The 27,362-nt window shown below is 41.6% G+C and overlaps 1 protein-coding gene across 3 annotated transcripts in view; it reads left to right on the top strand.

Annotated features, from left to right (window-relative positions):
* The window catches only part of HTR1E (5-hydroxytryptamine receptor 1E), a 36,189-nt gene extending 11,005 nt beyond the window's left edge, over positions 1 to 25,184 (top strand). For 2 of the 3 annotated variants that reach the window (XM_088162078.1, XM_088162077.1), the window contains exon 2: positions 21,846 to 25,184. In XM_088162078.1, coding sequence (XP_088018204.1) covers positions 22,007 to 23,101 — 1,095 coding nt within the window. In that variant the 5' untranslated portion in view covers positions 21,846 to 22,006 and the 3' untranslated portion in view covers positions 23,102 to 25,184. Of the gene's footprint in view, positions 1 to 5,933; positions 6,573 to 21,845 lie in introns of those variants that run through there. The other variant, XR_015802615.1, reaches the window with a different exon arrangement.
* The last annotated feature ends 2,178 nt before the right edge of the window (positions 25,185 to 27,362 follow it).

The raw sequence follows: 27,362 nt of genomic DNA, 5'->3' as shown, positions 1-27,362 counted from the left end.
AATTATCTCTGTTCTCTTAATGGCATCTGCAAACTCTGTTAATGTCCCCAGAAGTGAGATATATTTAACATCATCATTTTTTTAAATGGCTGATGCTCCAATTACTAGAAAATATTGCTATTTTACATACTACTTCTGGGACTACCGAAGGAAAAGGCCTGGCTTTGGTTGAAGGAGAAATCCTGCTGGTAAACTTCGGTTGGATCAACCCTTTGGTTCTTCTGTTCTTGAGGTTTCTCAATGCATCATCTTTCCAGGATGTTCAGATAGACGGCAGGGAACTCAGTTCTGATTTTCTTCAGCCTTCCCAGAATTCTGGCAATGGTGCCACGTTAAACCACCCCAATATTCCTTAAGTGTTGGGGTTTTTTTTTCAATTTCCCCTAGTCCTGTGATGCCTGGTCACTGTTTGCAGGCAAGCAGCAACACCACTCGTGCCCAGGGGGAGGGAACTGGTCCCAGCAGCCCAGCCATGGTGAGAGGAGAGACACATGCTGTCTGAAAACTGCTCATCCAGTTTCTCTCCCATCCTTTGCAACATAGGGAATATGCACACTAGCACAGAGAAGCACTCAGGAGCAGGTTAACATTGAGTGAGGGAATATTGCTGGAGCACTTTGGAGCTGCTGTAGTTGTGTAGATGATGTGCTAATGCCCTTCACTTATAGCTGGTGTTTTCTCTTGAAACACAGGGTGATGTTTCTCTTGATGTGCTCTCTCCAACACCAGCTTATGCAGCTCTCTTGGACTTAATAGGCTAAGACACTCAAGGGAAGCAGTCAACTGCTTTCCTTTAGTCTAGGAGCCAGGACCAAACAGAAACACTGATAGAAGCCATATGAAGCTGGAGGGAGAGCACATTGTCCCTGTCATGAGACAGGAGGGCAGAGAAATTTTCCACTAGCAAGCAGAGCCTCTGAGCTCCCATTTTTAGCCCAATACATGTCCTCAAAGCCCCACGCAGGAGTGTGGGGATAGGATCCCTTTCTCCCTGTCCCAGCAGAAAATAACCAAGCCAGCAACCACTATTAGACACCCTGCTTCATGGATGCTTGCTTTCTTCTACCTGCATGTTCCTTAGAATGAGCTATTGAAGACTGTGTAGATTGTTTTTACATGTTCTTCTGATTTAAGGACATCATTTGGCCACTGTTGCTTAGGTAGTGCTGGTTTTGCTATTTCCCAGCAGAAATTAGGCAGAGGATCTGGGATTCAGATGTTTGAGATTAATGGGATTGCTCAGATATCGAAGCAGTGACAAAATAGAAAGTTATTCCTAGTAGAAAATGTAATTAGTCCCTTTCAGATCTTCAGTTTGACAGTAGCACTAACATCAATTATTCTCTGTTGGGAATATTCCATTTTAACAAGGTTCACTGTAATATCATCCTTTCTCAGTAGTAATCGGAAGAAAGAAGGCCTTTTCAAATCATTGTCTTGCTACCTTGAGATTTTTTACATTTAAGCCTCCCACTTATCAGCTGATTCCTTGCATTGACTTCAGTACCTGAACAATTCCAATACTCTCAAGTGTCTGGAAATGAACTCCTTTTTTCTTCTCTCTTTTTTTTCTGGGAAGAGTCTACAGAGAAAATCAACAGTGTTTCCAAGCTAAAAGGTATTGTCGAAAGTAAAGTTAAAATCCTCAGGGTGGAGAAAATATGTCAAAATAATCTGGCAAAGCTATGAACCTGGGTCTCAGGAAGAAAAGGTAGCTCTACTGTATTGGTTTCAGCTTAATCGTGAAGCTCTGGGTCTCAGCTCTGTTTCTGCAGGTCACAGAAGTTCTTTCAAGCAGAGCATGCCATCCACAGCTTCTTCTAAATGTATTAAATTATCAAACTCTGAATTCCTCATGTGCAAAATACACTTTTTAAAGAGTGGTGCTGCTGTCCTAGTGCATGGATCTTGGGGAGTTTCACAGAGCCTGGTGCAGTTTGTGCTGTTTGGTTTTCTCAGGCCAAGGACATCCTTCTTCCAAACCAGCATTCCTGATGAAACCTCACAGCCTTATGCAGAAGTCACGTTTTCACTTAGTTTCTAACCTTGGTGCTCCCTTTACCATTTCACCATCTCTAATCCGAAAATCCCATCTCCAATTTAGCATCGTGTATTTGAGACTGTTGAAACATGCTGAAGGAGATTTAAATGCACAGCTGTGTGACTCAATCCCCTAGATAGGTTTTATAATCAGCCTTTATGCATAGCTCCAAGTTATTTTGAATAAAGGATTGCTGAAAATAACCAGAAAAAAAATTAAAGACATTTTAAATTATCTCTTTTCCCACACCTCCAGATTGAGATACTCTGTGGTTAAATACCTCTGAATAAAGCTGTTCTAAATTAAATACTGGCTTTGGTGGTATATAAGATGAAGCTGGCAATAAAAAGTACATAATATCCCATCAAGATGTTGAAGCCTTAATCCAGAACACAGTGGGAGCAGTGTGCACTGCTTCCAGCACACCTGGCCACAGTAGCTGTCTCACAGAGTGCTGTACCCTGATGTGGCCCATTTCTGCCTACCTGGATTTGTTGTTCAGATGTCCAGGGCAGAATGCCAGCTCCTTGCCCAAATGACACCTTGGGAGGTGGTGGGACAAAATTAAATCATTGTTGTTACTCAGACAAAGAGTAGTGAGGGCATGATGGAACTAGTGAAGTGTCTGGAGCAAAAGAGCCCTATGAAGGGTGGAGTAGTTGAGGGAGCTGGGGGTGTTTAGCCTGGAAAAAGGAGGCTCAGGGGAGACCTTATCACTCTGTATAATTAACTGCCTGAAAGGAGAGGAATGTTGGTCCCATCTCCTATTTAATAAGCTAGAGAACAAGAGGAAAATGCTTCACATTTCATCAGGAGAGGTTTAGATTGGATACTGGGAACAATTTCTTCACTGAAAGGGTTGTCAGGCATTGGAATGTGCTGCCCAGGGAAATTGTGGAATTGCTGTCCCTTAAAGTGCTTAAAAGACATGTAGATGTGGCACTTAGGGACATGGTTGAGTGTTGGACTTGGCAGTGCTGGTAATGATTGAAATGGATGACCTTAAAGGGCTTTTCCATTTTCCAAGGGCTAAACCATTCTGTGACTCTGTGACTGCCACAACTGGACAACATCCAGCTTCAGTCCATGGTGCCTCCAGAAGGGTTATGAAGTTGGGTGTTCTTTAAGGGCTCTCAAAAACCCTTGGGTTCAGCAGGGAAGCCATTCTGCCTCTGGAAAAGCAGAGGGCTCCTGCAGAGAAGTTTGCTCCTGGCTGCTATAGTGCAGAGGCATTCCAGTTGTTGTAGGGCCTTAGATGGAAATGAAAAGGCATATTTGGAACCAGTTGTGCTGAATACTTTAACTTGATAATTTGAAACATTTATAATGATTCTATTGAAACCCTCATTTTAGTTGATGGGGCTGTTTTTGCAAATTGTTAATAATTGCAGGTCACCTTTAAGATGGAAACAGCTTAGAATTTGTTGTGAAAGCTTTTTTAAAGTAATTCATGTTTTATTTACTCTGTCACCAGATCATTTCATGTGCTAATGCACTGGGAATGTCAAGCTGTGCTGATAAGAACAGTTTGCCTTCTATTTGTTTTTACTCCTATGTAAATATAATTAAGGCAGAAAGTGTCTGAGGGGTGCCTGATCACATGCATTAAGTCAGCTTCCTTTTTGCCTCCTAAGGCAAACATACCCAGAGCTGCAAGGTCTCTGGGAAAGACCCAGGGCTTGGGGAAGCACCTTACCTGCTAGCCCCTGAGCCCACATCTGTGCTGGTTCTATGCAGGAAATCATGGAGGGTGATTAACTGGGAGCTAAATATGTGTCTCATCTTCAGCATGGCAATTGATCCAGCAAGTGTCTGTGGAAGTACTGTCACATTTCATGTTAGGCTTGTGCTGAGGGTGTTCTGAATTTAGGTTTGTGTTGCAGCAAGACTACAGCAAACATGGAGTTTTGGGAAAACTGGGATTGGAAGATTTGGGAGTGATTATTCCAAAATTTGTGTGAAAATCGAAATTTTTTCACTATCTGTCAAGAACTTTGTGTTAGTCTTATGAAAGAAAGGTATGGAGTGGTATCATGGGCATGTGTCTGCATATCTGGAGAACATGAACCAACACAACAGCAAAGCTTCCATGCAGCAAGAGCGAGAGTATACATGGGCACACTGAAGACATCCAAGATGCAAGGGGAGGACAATCTTTGAACACAACTATTATCTTAAGGGCAAACTTAGAAATTTGCTAAATATTCTCTAAAGCACCACAGGGAACTTGTAGTATTCAGTGGGATTCTGGCTGGGCATGAGACATGCAAAAGGTAACTTCATCCATCTGCTTCAGTATGTCAGAGACCAGGCACACAAAAGGGTGGGTTGATCCCAGACTACCTAGCAAGCAATCACTTGAGATACTCTCACCGTACAGAGTCATTTAGGCCGTGGTCTATGCATGCTGATGGTCCCTACAAACCAGACTGGCTTTGATTAAGTACCCAAGAGTGGTTTCAGATGCCTGATATAAGACCTTTTCAGATAAGGAGCCTAGCATGACTTGGTCAAACCACTCCATCACTACACCATATAATTTGAAGCATATAATTTGAAACTGTGTAATCCATCAGAGCTCATCTATCTCAACTAAAAATGACTTTTGTACATGAATATATGAAACCCTAATGCTGTCCCATTTTCCAGTTCTCATAAATTAAATGTGTTCAGTGGAAGACTGAGAATATATAAGTGAAAGGATCAACTCTCTGCCCTTTTACACTGGCAAAAGGTTGTAGCAGACTACAATTAAAAAGTAGTCATAACTTGTGCCACAAAAGAACCTCGGGTGAACACAATTAGAAAAAGAGAAATGATGGTACATTGCCTCTATGTGATGGAACTGCAGATGGACAGTGAAGTGTCAATAACTTGAAGTGAGAGTGGCTGCTGTTGCTATTTTTTTTTCAAGCTACTCCAACATCCTGTGCCAAATAATTTCAACAGCTTCCAGCTATGAGGAAATACATAGGCAAAATTTACTGCTCTAAGCATATATTCAAGAGGAGGATGGAGTAATTCTCTGTGCTAATCACTGTGCTGTCAGCACACTGTTGAGTTGTGTTTAGTGGATGATGAACATAGTGTTAGAAAAAAACCCAGTTTTTCTGTTTACATGGCTTTTTTTAATACTAGTTTCACCATCTTAGCAAAATGTCAGATACAGTTGCCTTACATTGGTTTCAGTGGAGAGATCAACTGGAATAACCTGTCAATATAATAATGCTCACAGAGATGCAGGGATGAAGATGAGACAAACCATAGTAAGACTGGTAGTATGGCAGCATCATTAACCTTTTTTTCTCTACTGCACTAAATTTTCCACAGACAAGAGCATTAGTAATTTTAACTTTGATTGAGAACTGCTATTATCCACTCACAGCATGTAGGAGCAAACAGGCACTTGGATAAATCACAAAAAAGAAAACCACTTAGCATGCTGCTTCCCTCAATAACACCTTTTTGTGAAGGTGCAAGGCTGAGTGCTGCAGTGAGAGCACGTGTGAAGACAGAAGCAAGGCTGCAACAGCCCCCTGAAGCATGCTCAAGGTCAGCCCCTCTCAAAGAAGACCAGAAGGTCACATTTGACTTAACAGGTAGTCTGAGATGTTTTAAAAATTTAGGTAATTAAATAATTCAGTGAATGAAAGCCATCAGGATTCTAATGCGGTGTTAATGGGGTCTTTCAGAAATCATGGAGATGAGTTTCATGAGTGACACAACTGAAACCATTAGCAAACTCGTCCTAGAGTAATCGTCCATTAAAGGTGAGTGCCTGCACCTTCTCAGTGCAGAGGAGCATGAGGAGCAGCACAAGCATTCCTGTTTGCAACTACTGCAGAGAGACACCTACAAACAACTTCTGAACTGCCTCACTTTCCTCCTGCAGGCACTCAGCCCAGGGGTGTGTTTGTCACCCTCCAGCAGCAGGTGAAGCAGACAGTGATTCCACCAGCATGAGTATGCAGGAGGTCATCACTACAACCAGTGCTGCTCCAGCAGATTGCTGCCTGAGAAGTAAATCAAACTGATTTGAAACACGAAGTACTTTGCATATGGTCATTGAGAAGAGCACAATTATCTGGTCGGTCTCCACAGAACTCCAACACTCTCCTGGAATGGCATTTCTACCAAGAGTGCCAACTGTGTCCGTGTGACAAAAGACAACTCATCGTAAGGGCTACAGCTGCTCCTTTGCCATTGCTGGGACAGCCTCCAGAATAAACTTTCAGCTCCTACTGGTTCTTACTGGATGTATCTTTGACACTAAGGCCTCTGCAAAGTAACAAAATCAGAGAATGTTTGGAATTTTATCTATGATGTGTAGAATCCAGCAATAAATTCTCCCAATAAAGAGGTCTAATAGAGTTAATAGAGCATATAAAACTGTCTACTATGTTTCATCATATTTAATTTGTTGCAGCAACCTGGAGATGTCCAGGTTTCAGCCTCCCTTTTGCAACCATCGGTTGCTCTGAGAAATGCTGTGCCAGCCGAGGAGTCTCTGTCACCAGCACCTGTGCATCAATGGGCAGTGTGATGCTTCCAGAGCATTTGGCTGCTTCTCGTTTTCCATTATGATCCCAAGGAAGCACTGCCCTCACCACTATGGGGAGAGCCACAAGGGACCTATGGCCTGGTCATCCCCACAAAGAGTGGGCATGCAAGAGTGAAGACCAAACCTTTGGCCACCCACATACAGCCTCTTCTGGGACGTGAGCTTTGGGGTCGCTCAGGCTGCTCAGAAGTTTGGTGCTTCTTGCCAGGAATTTAGCCAGAGTTATCTCCCTGTTGTGTTTCGTGATTTGTGAGGAATATGATGCACTACTCCAGCAGCCTGTCCTGCTGCCTGTGCCCTTTAATAGTGCTTAGCCAGGAACAGTGACTCACTGGAGTCCCCCAGCCCACAGGATGGTGAGACCTAGCTTTTCACAGGAGCTAGGGCATCATAGGATGCAGTCCATGTCTCTCAGAGTTTGATCAGAGTTTGGGCTTACAGTGGGTAAGCTGGTGGCTGTGGCAAACACACGTGTTGGGATATAGGGAACAGACATATGTAGCTGAAGCTTACCTAAGAAAAGCCAGTTACCTAAGAAAAGCTGCTCAGATGTGGTGTGGTAATGATGCTGCTGTCATTAATTTAACATTACTCATCTAAAACAACTTTCCTAGGTAGACATGGATTCTTTACTTAAACTAGAATAAGATGAGATGGCTGGTTCCCTCTTGTATTTTCTTGTAATAAGTGCAGCAGTGGCTGTAGTCATACAGTCATGTAGGTTGGACCTCCAGAGGCTATCTAGTCCAACCTCCTTCTCCAAATCTCCAATGTCACCTGCAAGTATGTTGTGTCATGTGAAGGATCACATGAAATGATTGTTCAGGAGATTTAAAGTCTCTTGGGAAGGGGCAGCTGAGACATTAACCATCTCCTCATTGGGTGGGAATGTTGATCTGCTGCAGGGTAGGAATGCTCTGCAGCAGGATCTGGAGAGACTGGATCAATAGGCCAAATCCAATTGTATGATATTCATCGTCCTGCCATTCAGCCCCAACAATCCCCTGCAGTGCTACAGGCTGGGGGAAGAGTGGCTGGAAAGCTGTCTGGCAGAAAAGGACCTTGGGGTGCTGGTCAAAAGCTGAACATGAGCCAGTGTGTGCCCAGGTGGCCAAGAAAACCAATGGCACCTGGCCTGGATCAGCAATGGTGTGGCCAGCAGCACCAGGATGGTGGCCATCCCTCTGCACTCGGCACTGGTGAGGCCACATCTTGACTGCTGTGTCCAGTTCTGGGCCCCTCATTTTAAGAAGGACATATTGATACTGAAAAAGAGGCTCAGGGATGACCTTATCACTCTCTACAACTGCCTGAAAGGAGGATGTAGCCAGGTGGGACTTGACTTCTTTTCCTAGGAAATCTGCAACAGGACAAGAGGATATGATCTCAAGCTCTTCCAGGAGTGGTTCAGACTGGACATTGGAAGGAGTTTCTTCACAGAAAAGGTTGTCAACTTTGGAACAGGCTGCCCAGGAAAGTGGTGGAGTCATTGTCTCTGGAACTGCTTAAGAAAGACTGGACATGTCATTTATTTCCGTTGTCTAGTTGACTTGGTGGTGCCCAGTCAAAAGTTAGACTTGAACTCAAAGGTCTTTTCTAACCTAATTATTTTGAGATTCAATGCCACCAAGCAGCTGGTAACAAAGATAATAGGGAACAGCCACTATATATCAGAGTCTGCCTCTGAACCTCCCATCTCCTCCCTCAGGGTGTGCAGGTGATGCAGGGCCAGAACCACCTCCCAGCAGAAAGTGCCTTGGACTCACTGGTGAAGTCCTCAGCAGGACAGGACAAACAGAATGGCCTGAGCTCTGGGGCAGGTGTGCTGATGGGATGTTCTAGCACAGGGTAGAGCACTTCTGCAAAGGCCAGTCAGGATTTCATGTTCCTTTGGATATATTCTTTTTTTGGTGACTTCTGAATTCTAAATTGTGTATCATTACTTATATGGTACCATATAAGCCCAGAAATAAACCTAGATAGCAGTAACATAGAATCACAGCAGCTCCTTTTCTTAACCCAGTCTGCTCTGTTTCATTGGTACAATGCCCTAGACACTCTGCTGTGTGAAGGAAGAATATTTACCTTGCACAAGTTTTGAGAGAGGAGATTTTTTCTGTCTGGCAGGGTCTTCAGGACCATCATGTTCGGAATCTAACTCTGTCCAGTTAATGTCACTCAGGTTGGTATATGTTTGCTTTAGAGACAAAGAAGAAGTGTTGCCTAGTGAGCAATATGCACGTTTAACGAAGCAGGAGGGGTGTTGGGCCTGGCAGCCAATTCAAAAAGGATTAGTGTTGTCTGTGTAGACGATGCCCAGCATCTCTCACTCCAAGTAATGCTGGGCTGGGTATCAGCTGCAAAGCTGACAGAATCTAAGAAGTGAGACAGTGACTCTTCCCACGTGGGATGAGGAAGCCTCAAATACCGTCTAAGTGTTGTTCCAGCCCTTTTTGGGGTGAACAGAGATCATGCAATGTCAGCCCCTTTCCTTTTGTTACCTGGGGGGGCAGATGAGTCAGCACAGCTGTGGCATTCATGATTAGAATTCAAAATCTCAAATTGATGAGGATCTTCAGCTTCATGGACTTCCATTAAGTATTTAAGGAATAAAGGTTGTACAATTTCACAGTAATTGTGTATGTACAAAACATACCCAATGCACACATTTTTAGTGCCTGTATGAGTTAGAGAATGTATGCTGCTTTAATTTTATAGCACTGATGAGTTTTAAAACACTTTGCTATCCCTTTGATCTCACGTTAAGTTCTACCCAAGCCTATATCTAAGCTTCCTAGTGCTGGTAAAGCAAAAGAGACAAACATCTTCTATCCCCTCATCTTCCCGTTCATTTCTGAGGCAGAGTAAATAGAGGCTTTGCTTGTGCTGCTGATTAAAGTACTCTGGTTTAATCCAGGAATTAATATTGTTCTTCATGAGAAAAAATATATTTGAAATGCACACAGTAGGTGTGAAATATATTATGCCCTTAAAATCAGTCTTCTACCACTGAGAGGAATTCTGGTTAATTCTTTTTACCCATGGCCCTGTCCTTGTTAGCATGATATTAATATTTCTTAATTGCTGTGAGTATGAACTGCTGCAGCAGAATCCAAGCAAGGGCAGGACAAATGGTCACATGAGCATTTTTCAGGTTAAAAAGGCTATGATGTACTAGTCATCATAGGATGTTATCAGCATGAACCACAGTCTTCTGTATCCAGTATAATCAATTTACTACAGAAGAGGAAAGTATAAATTTAGTTTTTACAGTTTGTAGCTGAAAAACAGGGGCATTGCCCTTTTTCTTTCTGCATCACACACACCAACTCCTGCTATTTCAATGTATACTACTTTAAACAGACTTTGATTCATCGTATTTTATTGCACCTACTAAAGGACAACTCAGTCTTTTTAGTGAGTAAAATTTCATAGTTTCTCCATATGTGCGTTGTATCTCTAGGTTAATTTTATTGTGCTTATGTTTTTTGACAGCAAATTATCATTAATTCATATAATGACATGTCTGAAACAGTTGATATTACATAGTTTTCATAATGTTTTTTTGCTTATTCTGTATTTACATGATGCTCCAGACAAGTAATTAAGGTGTCAGTTATGTGAGCTTAGTCAGAATTAAAAGTCTCCGAAAGCAGACACATAGTTTAGCTATTCCAAGCAATGGACTAAAGTAAGCATTTTAGCTTGGTTGTGTGTATTGTAAGGCCTTCAGTGAAAAAGTATGTCTTCGTAGGAAAGCTACAGCTAGACATAGTCAGTGCTAAGACCCTGAATAATGTAATTGTGGTATCATAACAGTGGCTATTTTATTTGGATAACCAAAAACAATTGTTTGTATGTGCTGTCAGCTCAGCTCATGGCTTCCACTACCAGCAGCAAAGTTCTGGAAATAAAAGCAGGAACTCCTTTTCATGGGATTTTTCAGGACCTATTGACCACATTTAGCTGGAGATTTTTCAAATCATGGCTCAGGACCCAAGCCCTGGAGTATTTGCCCTCAGAATGCAATGGTAACATGAGTTCAGTTCAAACACCAGCTCATACTGCCATAAATGTACTGCAGCAACTTTGGACCCTCTTCAACTGGCAAACTGAGAGTGCACCAGGCCACCATGGAAGTCAGAGCTCAGCCAGTCTAATATCTGAATGCCTCTGCCTCAGCAGGATTTCACCTAGGACGTGTACAAGAAATGTTTTCACATACCAAACAGAAGTCTGTCCTTGACCTTTATGTTGCTGTACACCACATGTCAGTAATTCATTTCTCCTGTGCTTGCAGCAAGCCCACTGCCCAGATGGAAATCCCACGCTCCCAGTCCCAGGCAGCAGGCTCATGCCATCAGCCTAGTGATTCTCACCAACATGAGACATTTTTCTACATGATTAAGGACACACAGCACCTTCTGCTACAATGAAACTATTTGTTCAATCACACAAAATTTTCCTTTCAAAGCAAGTCTAGAGCCATTGTGTGAGTCATCTGCTTTATTTTATCAGCAAGAAATAGGGTATATATTCACTAAGGCTTAATCTCACAGTGGAGACATTTCCACTGATTTCAAAGAATCTCAGATCAAGCTTCAAGAATTACTAAATTTTAGTCTGTCAGATTTGTTCATTTGAGGCGTTTATGAATTGCAGAGCAGTTGTGTACAGAACCAAGTCATGTGGAGATCAAATAAACTCCATTGACATCAGTCTCCTGACACAGAAAAGCAGCAAGAAACAAATATTGACTGGAAAAATAATGCATGTACAGTGACATTTAGCTTGTATGAAGTGATAGTCTCCATATAAATGCAAATAGCACCATTTCCCCAGAGCTGAATAAATGATATTCTTCGGTAAATATTTGTGTGTCTTTGACATGTCTCTAAGCAGCAAGATGAGAAATTGAGATGGAAAATACATTCACAGGTGAGAATTCAGTGCAGATTTTTCTTAAAGTTTTTCTCTCTATGCATTTGGGAGACCTTGAAAAGCAGATGCTTGCCTTTCTAGCAAAGCATCAGAACTACAACAGACCATAGCACACTCAGTTCCTGTCAGTAGTTTCCTGACCCTGCCACTCATGCTGTGCTACATGGCACGACTCCAAGCCTGAGAACTCCTCAGAAAGAAACCCTAAAGCAGCTAATTAATTTAGGAGCCTCATACTGATACTCAGAAGGGATTTATGCACCAGGAAGCTAACATTTAACTATCTTTATATGAGAATTAGGGATTTTATGGACCAGGATTTCATCATGACCCAAACATCTTAAATAATGTAGCACCTGTATAAAGTAGATGCAGCTTGTTCCTCTGTATGAGGAACAGCAGCACAGTTCATCAGTATGAGGAATGAGTACTCTTCAGGCTCTTCAGTTAGGAAAAAGATTGAGGACCCAAATCATTACAATAGTGGTCTTTAAAGCCACAGGTGACACAGGAAAGGTGGCTAGATAGCAATTGTTCACCATAGGGAGCAAGTCTTCCCTACAAAGTTGCACTCTTAGAATCATATTTAGGTTTGCTTCAAACCATAAAACAATGAAGATTAAATAGGATTTCAGGCATGTGCCTAGAGATGATAAACCTATTTCATGGGCACCTTACAGTGCTGCTGAATTTATAGAACCAACTCAGCATTCAGGCAGCAGGAGCTGCAAAAAAAGTCAATCCCACTGTCTTTACATGGTCTCCCACTCACAAACTGCATTTCCCTCCCTGGAGGTACTAGTAAATGAGGCATTGGACTGTGCCTCCCACCAGGCCTGTGTACAGTATGTGAAGTATTAGACTTGTAAACTGTGTTGGGATCTTCTACTCAAAAAAGTAAAGATAGGGATAATCAGCATGTAAGAAAACTCAACTGTTCCCACAGCAGCTCTTTCAAGTTATATTGGACATAGTCCTCTTATTCTCCAGAGGAATTTTTAAGATGTTCCAGTGAGGTGCTTTGATAGTTTGCAAATGAAACAGACTTCTTTCTTATGAAGTATTCTTTTTTAAAAATGGTTTTCCCACAGGGGATTTTGCTCCAGCAAGATAGTCATGGTTTACAATTTCACAAGCTCTGCATGATTTCTGTTCCAAAAGACCATGGGAGGAGAATCAAAGGCAGTTTTGTTTCTAGTTACAAAACAAACAGAACATCATTAATTCAAAGGATACTAAACTTCAAAATTGCTCATATTATTTTAAAAGTTACCTAGAGGTCTAACGACTTGGAGTCACCTGGAGATCTGGAGGTCTATGGAGAGTTCTTCCATTCTCCACATAAATGCAACCTGGAGAAGTCAAGAATTTTTTTTAGGAGTAAACATTATTCAAAATGAGTTTGAATAATGTATTTTCTTTTCATAAGCTTATTCAAAAGAAGAAACAAAGATTTTTTGCTTCGGGAGATTACATTGTTAGTGATCAATGGGACACTGAAACATTTTGTCCCTGGTTCCAGTTTTTAAAGTAAGACTTTTTTCAGAAGAAATAGAGTGAACTCCTATCTTTCTGAGTCCTCCAGCAACTTTTATGTGATTCTGTATTTCCTTCAAGCACCAAGATGCTGTCTCTGCTATTCCCAATTAAGAAACAGGGGATCACTTCAGCACCAGTCTTCCAGTGCCATGACAGCATGGTCTCTACAGTTGGAATCGCTGTTGTTTTGTTTGGGATTTTTTAGGGCAAATGTGACTGTAGTTTATTTTGCTTTGGCAAAATGTTTCTGGGAGTTGTTATAGATGGATCTTCATCTTAGTTGCTGCCTGGCAGACTGATTCATGGCTGTGGGAAGAATTGCAGGTTTGGGGGATGGACTCACCTGCTCAGGACCATTCAGACGTTGTGTGCCTTCACTTTACAGTTAAACCTTACTAACCAGCCTCATGAATACCTGTCCCTGGGCCACTCATCAGTGAAGCACCATCCCAATACTTGTTTTTCTAAGTAGGGGTGTAAGTGCTGGGATGGCACACCTCTCTGCCCTCTCCCCTTATGAATTACAGAGAGCGATCTCGCACAGTTTAGCTGCCAATGTCTGATAGGGTATCTCATTATCCAAGCTGTCCTCCTACCTGTATTTTATCTGATTGCAGGTTTTAGTCATACAGTCAATGAATAAATAGTCTGAATGGAAGGTTGAGCAGTCAGTAGGAGGAAGGATTATGAAGGGGCCCAGGACCCGCCAATACCTGGTGTTGAAGCTCTTTTCTTTTGTGCCTGTGTGCCTTGCTGAACCATTCAGTAGAGCAAAAGGGAAGCAGAGAGCAGAACAGCCAAGCCAAAAACAGCAGTGGTCACTGGCAGCAGCACAAAACCCGGGGCAAAAGTCTTCCCTTGCAATAACTGCCTGTTCCACAGCAAGTGATTTGGGTCTGTCACCAGGTCTTTGATGTTTTTATGTTTTCCTGAAGCATGAAAACATCCACAGCAGGGATCAGTGACATGGTCAGCTTTATAAAACAACATAGGCTGAAAAAAAATTTAAAAGCTTTAAAAATTCACTTAAAAGAGAGAAAAGGGAATTTTGGTGACACAGCATGTTGTAAAGATGCATGCATGATGTGAGGTAGGACCTAAAACACAGAGTAAAAATTTTCTTTAGTAGTGAAAAACATTTAAAATACGAAGTTCAAGAAAGACAGTCTTAACAACAAGTTTTCTGAAACAAAAAATTAGTCAGAGAACAATGTCTCTGTGAGAGTGACTGTTAAGCATGAAGGTTGCAAGGGTCAGTAGCAGGTACAGATTGTATTTTTCTTTCCAGATGAGTGATTAAGTGTGTAGGTTCCATGTCTTCTGGGCCTGGATATTTACTAAATTATTTACTAAATTTATTTACTAAATTAGGGTATCACCAGGGATCAAGAGCACCTTTGCACTGAGACAAGATGAGGTGAGAAGCACAGTTCTGGAGTAGTTAAATGCTGCTCTGGGGCAATCAAAGAAGCTTGCTGCCTCTGTTAATAGAGATGTCATGCAGGTACCAGGGGAGAGCATGTCAACTAGCTTTAATCAGGTTAACTCACATAAGAAGGCTGTGTAGCTGTGGGAATCAGGAACTCCATGACTGAGAATTTACAGTTTCTTGGCTGGGTGAATTAACCCATTCAGCACTCCATGCTAATGTAACATCATGTTTCAGCACATATACAAATGCAGTCTGCAAAACAAATAGACACAAATCAAAACATCTTTTTATTTTCTCTTCTTTCAGGCACAGATTTATAGTGAAAGAAGGCTACTATCTCCATAAATCATCTCTGGAGGAATAATAGGTATAGAGAGAAGTTCTTTCTGCCACAACATGGTGGAAAAGGCAGCAGTTACATATTTTGACAGTGTAGGGTTGTACAACTGATTACTATAAATTCTAGCCCAAAAGTTATTACAAGATCCAGCCACTTATGTCTCTTGGCTCTATGATAAGGGAAATTAGACCCTCTGGTGTCCATAAGTCAAACATGTCAGGATATAAGGTAGAGCATGAAATGGGTATAGTGAAATGAGCTACCAGGAATGAGCTGAAGTTTACATGGACATTTTGTGTAGTGTAAAATAAAAGAGACTTTTTACATGTACAGTGCTAAGGGTTTAAATGTGTTGATGAGTTTTAAAGTTATTTTTTCAGGTTATAGTCTCTTGAAAGCAAATTATTATGAATTTAGACTGTCATTTATTACAAAATATTGCAACTAGAGTAGGGTGCTACTCTAGGGGTTTTTTTGAGAAATCTGTGTGTTTTACTACTCCAGAGAATTTTCTTTATTTATGAATACCAGGATTAAATATACATTGAGTTCTAGTTTCTATCAGATTGCAGCCCAGCAGCTTCTTGCAAGCTTTCACTGCCTAAGATTTACTAACTTTCATACTGAAAGTAGATAAAAATGAGTAATCATCTGTGAATGATAATTATACCACTGCTTGTGGGAGGGAGCATGGTTTGAAGATCATCACTAATTATTGTTTCTCATTTGCATGTGCTGAGATCTGCACCACAAAAGCTTACCTCTATAGTGTAATGCTGGTGGAATTATTTTTTAAAAAGCCTTCAGAACTGCACCAAGGGGTTTTTGGAGGCAGCACCTCCCCTCTCCCATCAGTTTTCCCCCAGGCTTCTAACTTGGGAAGGAAATCCTCCAGGCTGGCAAGGTTCACTGGGAAGGAGGCTAAAGTCTTCCAGATATGCAAGCAGATATCCCCTTTCTGATGCTGAGGGAGTTAAAACATCATGGTCAGCCTGGCATTTATCCTGGGCTCTTCAGCAAAAGAGACAGAGACCAACATCACAATATACAGTGACAAGACACAAATAACAGTGCCTAAGCACCACTTCACAGCTTGACATTTTAGCAACCTCCCAGACAGAATTTGGTTTTCAATAAGCAGAGCCTTGAGGATTCCTGCACACACACACAGGTGGCCTGCACAAACACTTGGTTTTGCTCTTGCAAGAGGACAAGAGGACACAGACTCACCTCTTTGCCCTGAGGAGGTGATGGGTAGCTTCTAAAGCCATCAGGCCTATTGTAGACATCAACAAAGCAGCACTTGAGTGCTTCATCCCTCTGTCCCCTGGGTCCTGTGCTGACTAGGAACAACCCTGTCCTCCCAGCCTCACAACAATGGTGTCAGGTTTGACTTATGCTCTGATCTGAACAACAAGTTGGGTTATTGCCCTGATTTTGGCTGTAGATGAGAAAGGCATAGTCACTTTCCCCCTTGTTATCACTTCTTCCACTTCTTGTCCTTTTCACCTGACTCGACACTCCCTTTCTCTATCTCAGCCTCCTCCCAAAAGAACAACTCTGGCTAAATTACCTCCTGCCCATCAGTCCCAGTTTTGCAACAACCAGTGAAATCTGGTTTCTGATAAGAGTTGATATAGGCATGCTCAGCTTTGTATGTGATTACTTTTGGAGTGACTGAGGTGCTGCTGGTTTGCAAGGCTGTGCTCTCAAAAAGTTCCAGTGCACCCCGCCACTCTTCTGTGAATTTCAACCACTTCTCATGTAACTCCACCTGCAAAACCCAGCCATCCCTTGGGGCATCATGTGAGACTTGTGCCAGGTGCCTGCACTGGTACCTGCCACGTCCAGCATGTTCTCTGTTGTGCCCAGCAGTGTCCTCAGTGCTGTTCACTCAGCCCATCCTCTCTGGCCAGGACTGAGCTGAAGCACAGATATCCCTCTATCCCTAGAAATCTATGTTACACAACGACAGGCTGCAGGCCTTTATATCCTTGATTACAACATAGTGTGCTTTGGTTATTTATGACAGGATCACTACATGTATGAACATTAGTAGGATGCCCACAGATGCAAACACACAGCTATGCCTCCACATACCATGCTTACTGCTGAGTCCTTCCAACCCCTCTTTCCATCATGCTGCTTTTTTCAGTGGTGTGCACAGGGACAACCTTAACTTGAAGGTCAATTTTATAGGTCAATTTGTACAAATATCATAGTAATTTCATTCCTGGCATCATTCAGTCTGTGTTGGAAAAGGTTGTATCCCTAAATCTATGGTCCCATAATGCAACTAGGAATTCCTCAGACAGGTTCTTGTAAAATTTTGGGCTTCACACAAAAATAGCAATTTCTTTTATTGTCCTACCCCAGTTTTCGCATTTGTAGGTCAACCCCAAACTTCTAATAGTTTGTCTTCATTTTGCCTACAACTGGCATCAAAATCCCATGCTATGGCATGAATATGAGCTGCCTGGTGACAAGAAGATTTTGTTTTGCTTATCATGTTGCAACACGTTGGTGTGATTCTGACCATCTCCACTTTCTCAGCTTTTGCATGCTGCTTTTCCAGATATAACATGTTACAAACAGTATCAGTGCCTATATAAATCCATAACGTGACCTCTGCAGCGCTGACATCCTTAGAAATCCAAAGCAACACAACCATGCCAGAGTACAATACTTATTATTTGGAAACCTATAACCTTCAGTTAAACTCAGTTGTATCATTTGATTACCAAGGAGCCATGAAGTCCAAGATTTGTTGACTTTACAAAAGCAACACTAGAAAGTTGCAAGTGAAGGGCCTGAATTTCAGGGCTTTGTACATGAACTTGGAAGAGAAAACATCTTTGAAGGAATACGAAGAGCACTGAAAGTTTCTTTTGAAATAGCAGCATTATCATAAATGTGCTAAGTCATATTTTCCATAAACTGTCTCATAAATCGTGGCACAGATTCTTGTCCCTCAGAGCTCCAATCATGGAAATATTAAAAGTGAAAAGCACTCAGACCAATTCAGAGTTCAACAGAGTCAAACTGATGTATTGCTGACAAGGGCACAAAGATGTAGCAGTTTTACAGTGCAATAATTGCTTAGAAGAAATGTAAAACCATGGATGTAAAGGAACTAACCTGCCTTGTACATACACATGTGCAATGCCAGTCCCACTTGTTTGTTCCAAGTTATATTATTCGATTTCATATGAAATGGTGGAAAGTTCAGTGGCCAAGGAGTGGGAGTCAATCTGTCCAGGAAAAATTCAGAGTATTGTGCTGCACTGTGGTCCTCTGCTGAGAAGAGGGAGATATTTTTCTGGCAGGAGCAGATATGGACATTGCCATCTCACAGCCTAAAGTTGTCCAGTTCCTTTTAAGGAACAATGAATCAAACTCTTTCCCCTTTCTTCCTCCTAAACAGCACTCAAAGCCATTACCAATAATCAGCTAATATGAAACATGATTGATTCCCATTTGGAGGAAGCCAGATGAGTTTCTTGCACCAAATGCGGGAAATTAGTCTGTGTGTGTAAAATTGTCTCTGTAGGAAATGACTGACAGCCTAAAGCGATACAGCTGCAAAACATAAACACAGCAGTGCTTTTAGTGAGAGCACTTTAAATAACTGTTATTAATGTCCCTTCCAAGATGTCACTTAGAAAACCACAATCAATTACTGTAGTGATAGCAATACTATATATAGCAATTGCATGCAAGTGATAGAGATGCTGGAAACCAGCTATTATTGCTTAGACATAGTAAAATTCTCCTTGTTAACACTCATGTTATGGCCACAAACACACCTGCATTTTTAAAAGATTGATGATAAGTAGCATTAAAATCCCTTTATTAATAAGCAAGGTCAATTGCTGGCATCTCTCTGTAAATCATTTCCCAGATTAAAACATCATTTCTTTCCTGGGCCAAAGTACTCTCTATCTGTGTCTTCTAATTCAAAACTAGAGAGAAGACAGTTGGACAAGCAAGGGAGTGTCTAGGGGGGAGGCACTGCAGGAGGGTGGACATGGCTGAGCCCCTGGAGGCAGTGCTGAGATGGCACCAGCAGCTCAGGAGAGTCTCAGGCTGCTCTGGCACAGAAGGTGAGCTGGGAGGTGAACAGCCAGGGCTACAGTCAATTAATTATAACTAACCAGTTATAATGCCAGTGTGTATCCTCATCATGTGGGTAAGGGAGGACAAGGGGCACAAACTCCAGCCGTAGAAGAAACCTCCAGCTCTCAAAAGCTGAAATTACTTTTCAGCATTTAAATATACTTCCTTAGTAATACTGGTTTAATGCCATTTTCTTATGTGGTATTTATGTTGTCTGAATTGCTAAGGCTCACTTCCTATAAGGAACATAGGAATTAAAATTGAATTAACTTTCCAGCAATGGGTTTGGATGTGAAACTATGGGCCTGCAGGGTTGAGGTACCTGCAGGCAGGGATGATGCTTTGTTTATATTTTTCCCTGTCTTCAATTATCGCAGTGTTTTCCATGCACAAAAAATGTTGGCCCTCCTGAGCAGTAGCAGACTTGTAAAGCCAAACTCCCCTGTGTTATCTGCAGTATCCTTTGTCCTAAAAGAAACCTGATGTTTGGATCTGATTAAGTTTGTTTAAATACAAGTTAATTAAGGAAAGCAATAACTTATTTTTCAGAGTATCCTTGTGGTACAGGGAACAGGTAGAGCTCAGAAAGATTTTTCTTTGGGATACATGGCCATGTGGGAGGAGAACCACAGCAATTCAGGTCTTACTGGATTAAACATGTATGTAGGCAGTGCTCAGCAGAGAAAATGGTGGGGACCACACCGGGTGGGGAGATGTACCAGGGCCATGAAACTTCAGGGCCCCAGAGGAGTGAAGGACGAGCAGAAAGAAGTGCTGCCTACATCAAGAAGCATCACAAGATCTCCTGTATGTGCACCAGATCAATAAGTGGTTGTGCAGGAGATGTGAATTCCATGGTGTCTTCCAGTGTCTTTGAGTGTGCTTGTGGAATGGGGTGCACTCACTAAATGATAGTGCTGAAGAAAGGATATGGATTACAGTTGGGTTTGGTCTGTGCTCCACGAGTGCATGAGAGGGGAGAGAGGGACAGAAGCCTCTTTGCTTTATCCTCTGATCAAAACATCATACATAATAAGGGTGCAAACTAAGGAAATCACAATCTGGCTTGACAGAAAAGACTCCCATGAAAAATTTATGAAGAAGGTTTGAGCTCATATTTTGGCTTTAGGCCTAAACAACCAAATTGACATTTCCATGTGCCGTAACCACATGAAGACTGATGGATGGATTTCCATCTGACTTCTCCAGTCAATCTTCAATAACCAGGTCTAATATTTCTTCCAAGGCTATTCGAAGTTTAAAGCTGTTTAAAGTAGTTTCTTAAGAGTAGAGCACACTTTGGGTGGAAGGCAGTTCTGCTGTTCCTTGGGCAGAATTAAAACTTATATTTGCTAACCCAGAGACTAAGGCAGTATGGATCTGCTTTCCTAGAGCCAATCCACAAATAGAAGTTTTTATCTAAAGTTTCTATTTTTAATTTTTTCTCATTCAGCTCATTCTGAAGATGGCACTCCACTTTCTGAAGAGGAGCATATGTACACAGAGCGAAGCAGCCAACTAGCTTTAAATGCATAATTCCTCATTAAATTTCTTAATTTCTCATTAGTTCGCACATGCAAGCCCAGAGCCTAATCCAAGTCCCACTGGTGTCAGTGAGATTCTGGGTTTTACTTCTTAGATTTAGCCATCTGAAAATCAGGCATGTATTCTAAATGCAACTGTGGAGGAGCCACTTGTAGTGAAAATAGAGAAAGATCAGCATTTCCAGGATATGATTCATAGCATCTTCCTTAAAGGTTTGTCTTGAGAGGGAACAAGTGTATTTCCAGCAGCCACTATCTTTTTCCCCTGCTTGTAAAAGCAGCCTGTACAACTAACCTAGAAGCCTCCTTACTCTGACAAATGAAGCCAGGGGAAGGACTCTTTCTGTTTATTTCAATAGAAAAGGATTCAGACTTTCAGTTTTCCACATTCTTTATGCCAAGATAAATTACAAATGAGTAAGCAAGGTCCCAGAGGTTATCCCAAGCTGCATCTCATGGACTGTTAACTCTGGCTTCAGCTAGCATTTGGGATGTATGGAAAAGACATGTGAACTTCTGAAACAAAATAAAACTTTTTTTAAAATTATTGTTCCTTGCATCACAGTGGACTCCCTGACAAGGAGTACAATTAGATGGAAATTCTCAAAGCAGTGGCAGAAGCTTTTTGTCTGTCTCCTCTAAAGACTCTCACAGTGGGATATGTGAAATGTCAGGAATAATTAGACAAAACTATATGAGCTCCTAGCAACACTGATGGGCTGTGTAAAACCAAGCATTTGCCATAAAGCTTTAAACATTGTTGAAAACCTGCATGATAAAAGTAACCCGAGAAATTTTTAAGTACAGTTTCTAATATATTAATATAGACACGGATGTGAAAGAGCAGAATAGAAAGCTATGAAATGCTGGCATGGCTTCGCTGAGATAGGCTGCTCTGCTGCTGTTTTTCTAAAGGTGGTATATAAAAGTAATTGATGCCTCTCATATAGCAATTAAAATGAAAAGGCAAAATCCCTCAGCTCTTCATCTGCTGGAGTGTATTTTAACAAGCGGGAAAAGGACTAGCTCCTGGTATCAGTATCACAAAGATCATACACATGTTTGTGTAAAGGATCTAGTCCAGCCTCCTACTTTAAGTAAAATCTCCAAAACCAAAGAAGAAATAACAATTTCATATCAGCAGGAAATCTGGCCCAAATTGCCCTTTAGAGAAGGAAAAAATGAATGATGAATGCAGAGAAAAGGCAAGAGAAGAGAAGGGAAAACAGACCAACATTTTATTTGAGATGATAATATTTGAAATGTGAAACTTTTTTACCAAAAGGTGGGATTATCCTAGGTTGACTAACAGATGCGTTTTTATCTTCTAGGAAAACAATGAACAGGAAGAAACCTGGACTTTTTTTGCCACTTTGTTGAATATGGGATTATAAAAAACTTTTAAAAATTGCACATAGAGCATCTCTTTCAAATGGATAACGTGTGAACCTGGAACTCTTCATTACCAACTTCTTGCATCCTGAAGGGGAAAATGAATTTCACAAATTGCACCACTGAAGCCAGCGTGGCTGCAAAGCCAAAAACAGTAACCGAAAAGATGCTCGTTACCCTGACCTTGGCCACAATCACAACCTTGACTATGCTGCTGAATTCTGCTGTAATTGCAGCAATCTCCACAACCAAGAAGCTCCACCAGCCGGCAAATTATCTCATATGTTCACTGGCTGTGACAGATCTCCTTGTTGCTGTTCTCGTCATGCCCTTGAGCATCACTTACATAATGATAGATAAATGGACTTTGGGGTACTTCATCTGTGAGATCTGGCTCAGCGTGGACATGACGTGTTGCACATGTTCAATCCTTCACCTGTGTGTCATTGCCCTGGACAGGTACTGGGCCATTACAGACGCTATCGAATACGCCAGGAAAAGAACGGCCAGAAGGGCTGGGCTGATGATAGTCACCGTGTGGACTATCTCTGTTTTCATATCCATGCCCCCCTTGTTTTGGAGAAATCACCACAGCGTCAGTATTCCCAGTGAGTGTCGCATCCAGCACGACCACGTCATCTACACTATTTATTCCACATTCGGGGCATTTTACATCCCCTTGACTTTGATCCTGATCCTGTACTACAGAATTTACCACGCTGCAAAGAGCCTTTACCAGAAGCGGGGTTCCAGCCGCCACCTCAGCAACAGGAGCACCGACAGCCAGAACTCTTTTGCCAGCTGCAAGCTCACACAGACCTTCTGCGTCTCGGACTTCTCCACATCTGACCCAACCACAGAGTTTGATAAAATCAACGCATCCGTGAGGATCCCTCCTTTCGAGAATGACTTGGACCTGGCTGGCGACCGGCAGCAGATCTCCACAACACGAGAACGAAAGGCTGCTCGCATTTTGGGGCTGATTTTAGGTGCTTTCATTTTGTCCTGGTTGCCCTTTTTCATCAAGGAACTGCTTGTGGGCCTCCACATTTGCACTGTCTCTCCAGAAGTAGCAGACTTCTTGACCTGGCTTGGCTATGTCAACTCGCTCATCAACCCTTTGCTGTACACGAGCTTTAACGAGGATTTCAAGCTGGCCTTTAGAAAGCTCATCAGGTGTCGAGAACATACTTAAAAGCACTGAGAGATGATGATGCTGGCATGACTCCTGGCCTTAAAAATGAGCAAAATTATTTGACTCTGCCACCATCTCCCTTGATAAAGGGGATTTTTGTGTTTGCCTATTTGCTTGACTGTTCTTCAGCCTGTAATTCATTATGCCATTTTTTAATCTCTAGTGTTATTCATGATAAAGGGGTTGAAATAAATTTATTCTACAAAGGAAAAGATTTTTTAGAAATGCAACAACAAAAAAATATTATTAGTATTAAGTACTGATGTCTAAGACATTTTGTGTAATTAATGATTCAAGAAGCAAACAACAATATTCACTTTTATACTTTTTCCATTTAAGAATCAAACATCTAAATTATGTACTGTACAAACTGAACCCCATAAATACATATACAAAAGTTAATAAACACTTCATGGTCATGACAGCTTAACAGCACCTCTTTACTGTGGCACTCTGAGAAAGCTGTAACAGCCATTTAGGAGGAAAATTTCCACCTTGGGTTGAGGCAGAATAAACTATTCCTTTCTTCAGGAATACACTCCCAAAACAGAAAGCAAAGTTCAGTTTATTGCATCTAGAAATGATCCCATTTCATTACCCAGAGGAATTATTTAAGTGGCTCTCTTTGTGCAATATTCCAGATTTACATTCAAGGTGTTGGGCAGATACCCGTGCAGATTGTTTGGCAATTGAGAGGATGCAGCTAACAAGTGTCATATGTGTGAAACCAACTGCACATCTGAGTGGTCACACTTTCAATACCACTAACCCTATTTCTTCAGGCCTTGTGCCCTAGTCAGTTCTGGGGTGGTATTATTCACTTGTGCCACACTTCACCTGAATCTTAGGGTGCACAGCCCCAAGGATCTATGGATCTTACCCCCACCAACTTAGACAACTGGATATCTTCTCTGCAGGCAAGCAATATATAGAAATTCAAAAACATCAGCTAAAACCTAATTATTTTTGAATATCAGGGGAAAAAAATCAGTAAAATGATTTATTTTAAATAGCAGTCTGCAGATATGCCTTGTTGTCATCTCACAATTTGCAATGGTAATCTTGCCCACTTAACCTATGGTCAAGTGCTCTGATAGGATTTCTTGCTCTGGGAGTCCTCCACAGACCAACTTCCCCTGTCCTGAGAGTCTTTTGTGTTTCTGGAAGTTAAAATTTTCTGATTCAAATCTTGTGGAAATCAGTCTGGGAAGGGGCAAAATCAAAGCTGAGAATTTGGTATTGTCCATTAGCAATTCCTAAGCACTATTTAAATATTTATTACTCACCTTGCACTCTAATTTTCTTCCCTGTCCATTTTTCTGGACAAATTCTTTTTGAATTACACCAATACACAACAGAGGAAATACCACATATGTCAACCTGACATGCAATAACAGTGAAAACTATAGTATGGCAGCTCCAAATCCATCAAAACAAATACTAGAGGTAGCAAAAGTGTGGTAACAGCACTGGAAGCCATCTCTTAAAAATGCTTTTAAAATTTACAAGATGACAATCATTTTTCTTATCAAGAGTCAAGGAAGTGTAAGTAATATTTGAGTAATAAACTGCAAATGGAACTGAGAAATGACATCTTATTGGTGAGAGAAAGCATTTGACTGGAAAGATACAGTGCCACAAGCTGAGCATAAACCAAGCCTGAAGGGGACAAAAGCTTGACCTTGGGCTTAACCCACATGCAATGGGATTCTTCTTTCAGGACTGCCTGAGTTTGGTTCATCTCCAGCTGTCCTTCTGAAGCTACTGTTGCACTTGCCTCCTCCAGATGCCTTTGGGCTTCCTACTAGCAAACATTAATACCTAAAAAGAGAGGAAAATTATCTCAGCCACTGGAAATCTCTTTTAGTGAGGAAGCACAGACATCCATTATGGTTTTGCCTTTTTGCAGTTTGATGGAGGTGGAAATTTTTTCTTGAAATCGGGGAAGTGTGTCCTGACCCTGCCTATCAATAAAGCTTCCAAAGCAGCTCCCCAGAGTACATCTGCTATTAAGAAGAAAAAAAAAACAAACAAGCAAACAAAACAAGTGGAAGTTAAAATAAAAATGTGGTATTTGCAGGAAGTGCTGCAGATTTATTTTTTTCTTTCAGAAAACACAATAGAATTTATTATTGGAGAACAAGGATTTGGCACAATTTCTGAAACAAGTTGATTGTGGCAGAGAAAACAGGGTGCACAAGCAATTATGGCTAGGAGAGAGTACATTTTGGTGTCCCTTGGGTGCATAGGGTGCCCAGCTGCTGTGATGACCAGAAAGGGAAGAGAAAATGTACAAGACTACCCCAGCAGACTGACTGAGCCACCCTAAGGAACTCAGCTGAGCAGAAGCTGCACCCCAGCCAGGTTCTTTGGGGCTGTCTCTGGGGCTTTGGCTCAGCTGTGGGGTGGGCTGCTCAGGGGTCTTTGCTAGGATAAGGGAAGGGGTGGGAGTGACAGTGCTGGTGAAAGGTGTTTCAGAGGGGAAAAACCAACAAAATGAGAGATGCTTCCAACTCTGTCTGCTGCTCCTAAGGGAACATGGCACACAGAGTAATTTAGGTTGGACAGGATCTCTGGAGGCCAACTAGTCTAAGCCCCTAAAAACTACAAACCTCAGAGTGGGACCAGCCTCACAGCTCAGCACTGCTCTGACACACTGGGTACAATCATGTCTCTCATGGAAAAAAAACAGCTCAGTTAACTCTGTTGCCAAGACTGATGCTCATTTAAAGCCAGAAGTGTGGCTGAAGGGCTGGAAATGCTGAGTGTGACCTCCACAGCAGCTGTCATAGGCAGGTAGCAGTGCTTCAGAAACACGGATGAAAGCTATAAAATACAGGAGCTGCATCATCTTTATTTCTGGTAATGGCTTCTTGTTAGTATGTGAACACTGCTATTACCACTCAAACTACCAATCAGGTTGAAGGCTGTATTCAATTTTAATATTTAGAGGTAATTAACAGGAAAAAACAGATGGATGGTTAATTTCCATGCTTTCCTGTTAAATAAAGGCTCACCATTCACTGCCAGCTGACTACTGATTTTCTAATTAAGTCATTAGCTAAACACAGAGAATGTTTTCCAACAAATGCCACTAGACTGATGAAGATGTATGTTTTCCTCATGCTCAGAGTCAAAGTCAAGAACAATATAAAAAATTGGCTACTTAAAACAACTCAACTTGATCAGAAATTATCAGTCTTCTCATGAAAATAAAAACTTTTGCTAGTCTGACACCACAGTTTGGCAACATCGTAAATTTTTTTATGTTAAGCTTTTGCTGCTTTTACAATGGATTTGGAGACATTTCTTGACTTGTCCATGGCAACTCCCCATTAACACCTATGAATCAGGTGTTAATTCTAAATCAGGCCCACCCACACCATGTTCTGCAATACAAGGTCTTCCCAACAAGCTCTTAGTGATTTATTCAAGACCTACAGACTACCTCTATCTTCCTTAACCTCTCTAAACCATCCTGCAATTCCAAGCCGTATTTTCTTTTTTTATTTTTGCTTTTTTTTTTGTCTTGCTTTACAACCCTAACTCCCTGCCTGTCCTGCCTTTGGGTTCTGACTCTGTCTAATCACTAAATTTATTTTGGTCCTACTAGAGCAAGCCCCTGTTCTCTCCCCTTCTCTCAGCAGTTATCAGAATTCCCATGATGGTGGCTGTTCAAGTCTGCAAGATTTTACTCTATCTTACATGTATCCAAGGCCAGATCCAGAAGGTTTTTCCTCTCTGTAAGCAGCCAGTGCTTTAGAGTGAGTTCATACATCCCTGAAGATTGCACCAATCAACAAGTTGTCCTCCCCAAAAGACAGATTCTTAAAATGCTATTTTACCTCTTTTTTTTATCTTCTTGTCTTTCTTCTGTACTCTCTCCTTTTGTTCCCTTTCTTCCACATTAAAATTGGCCCTCGTACTATTATTTTATGGACCTGTATCTTTGCTTTTAGGGACCTGTCCCTGAACAGGTTACTCAGGTTTCATTCAAGTCCTGTTCTTCTGTCTGTGCCGACCACATCTCCCCTCTGCAAGCTTTGTCCTCACCACCTCCATGATCTTTCTACATCTCTCCTGTTCCTGGCAGCTGATGCTTTTTTCCTTCTCAAAACCACTTCTGATATGGTAAAGCTCCTGAAAGAAAAGCAGTCACTGTGGGAATTTATGTGTGTGTATTGTCTGTCTTCTTTTCTCCACCTTTCCCATACAGATCACATCCTCTTCTGAGGTGAGCTATCTCTCTCTAGTGCACAGC

This window comes from Sturnus vulgaris, chromosome 3 (genome assembly GCF_052056855.1).
Source record: "Sturnus vulgaris isolate bStuVul1 chromosome 3, bStuVul1.hap1, whole genome shotgun sequence".
NCBI lineage: Eukaryota > Metazoa > Chordata > Aves > Passeriformes > Sturnidae > Sturnus > Sturnus vulgaris.
This window is presented reverse-complemented; position numbering and strand designations above follow the sequence as displayed.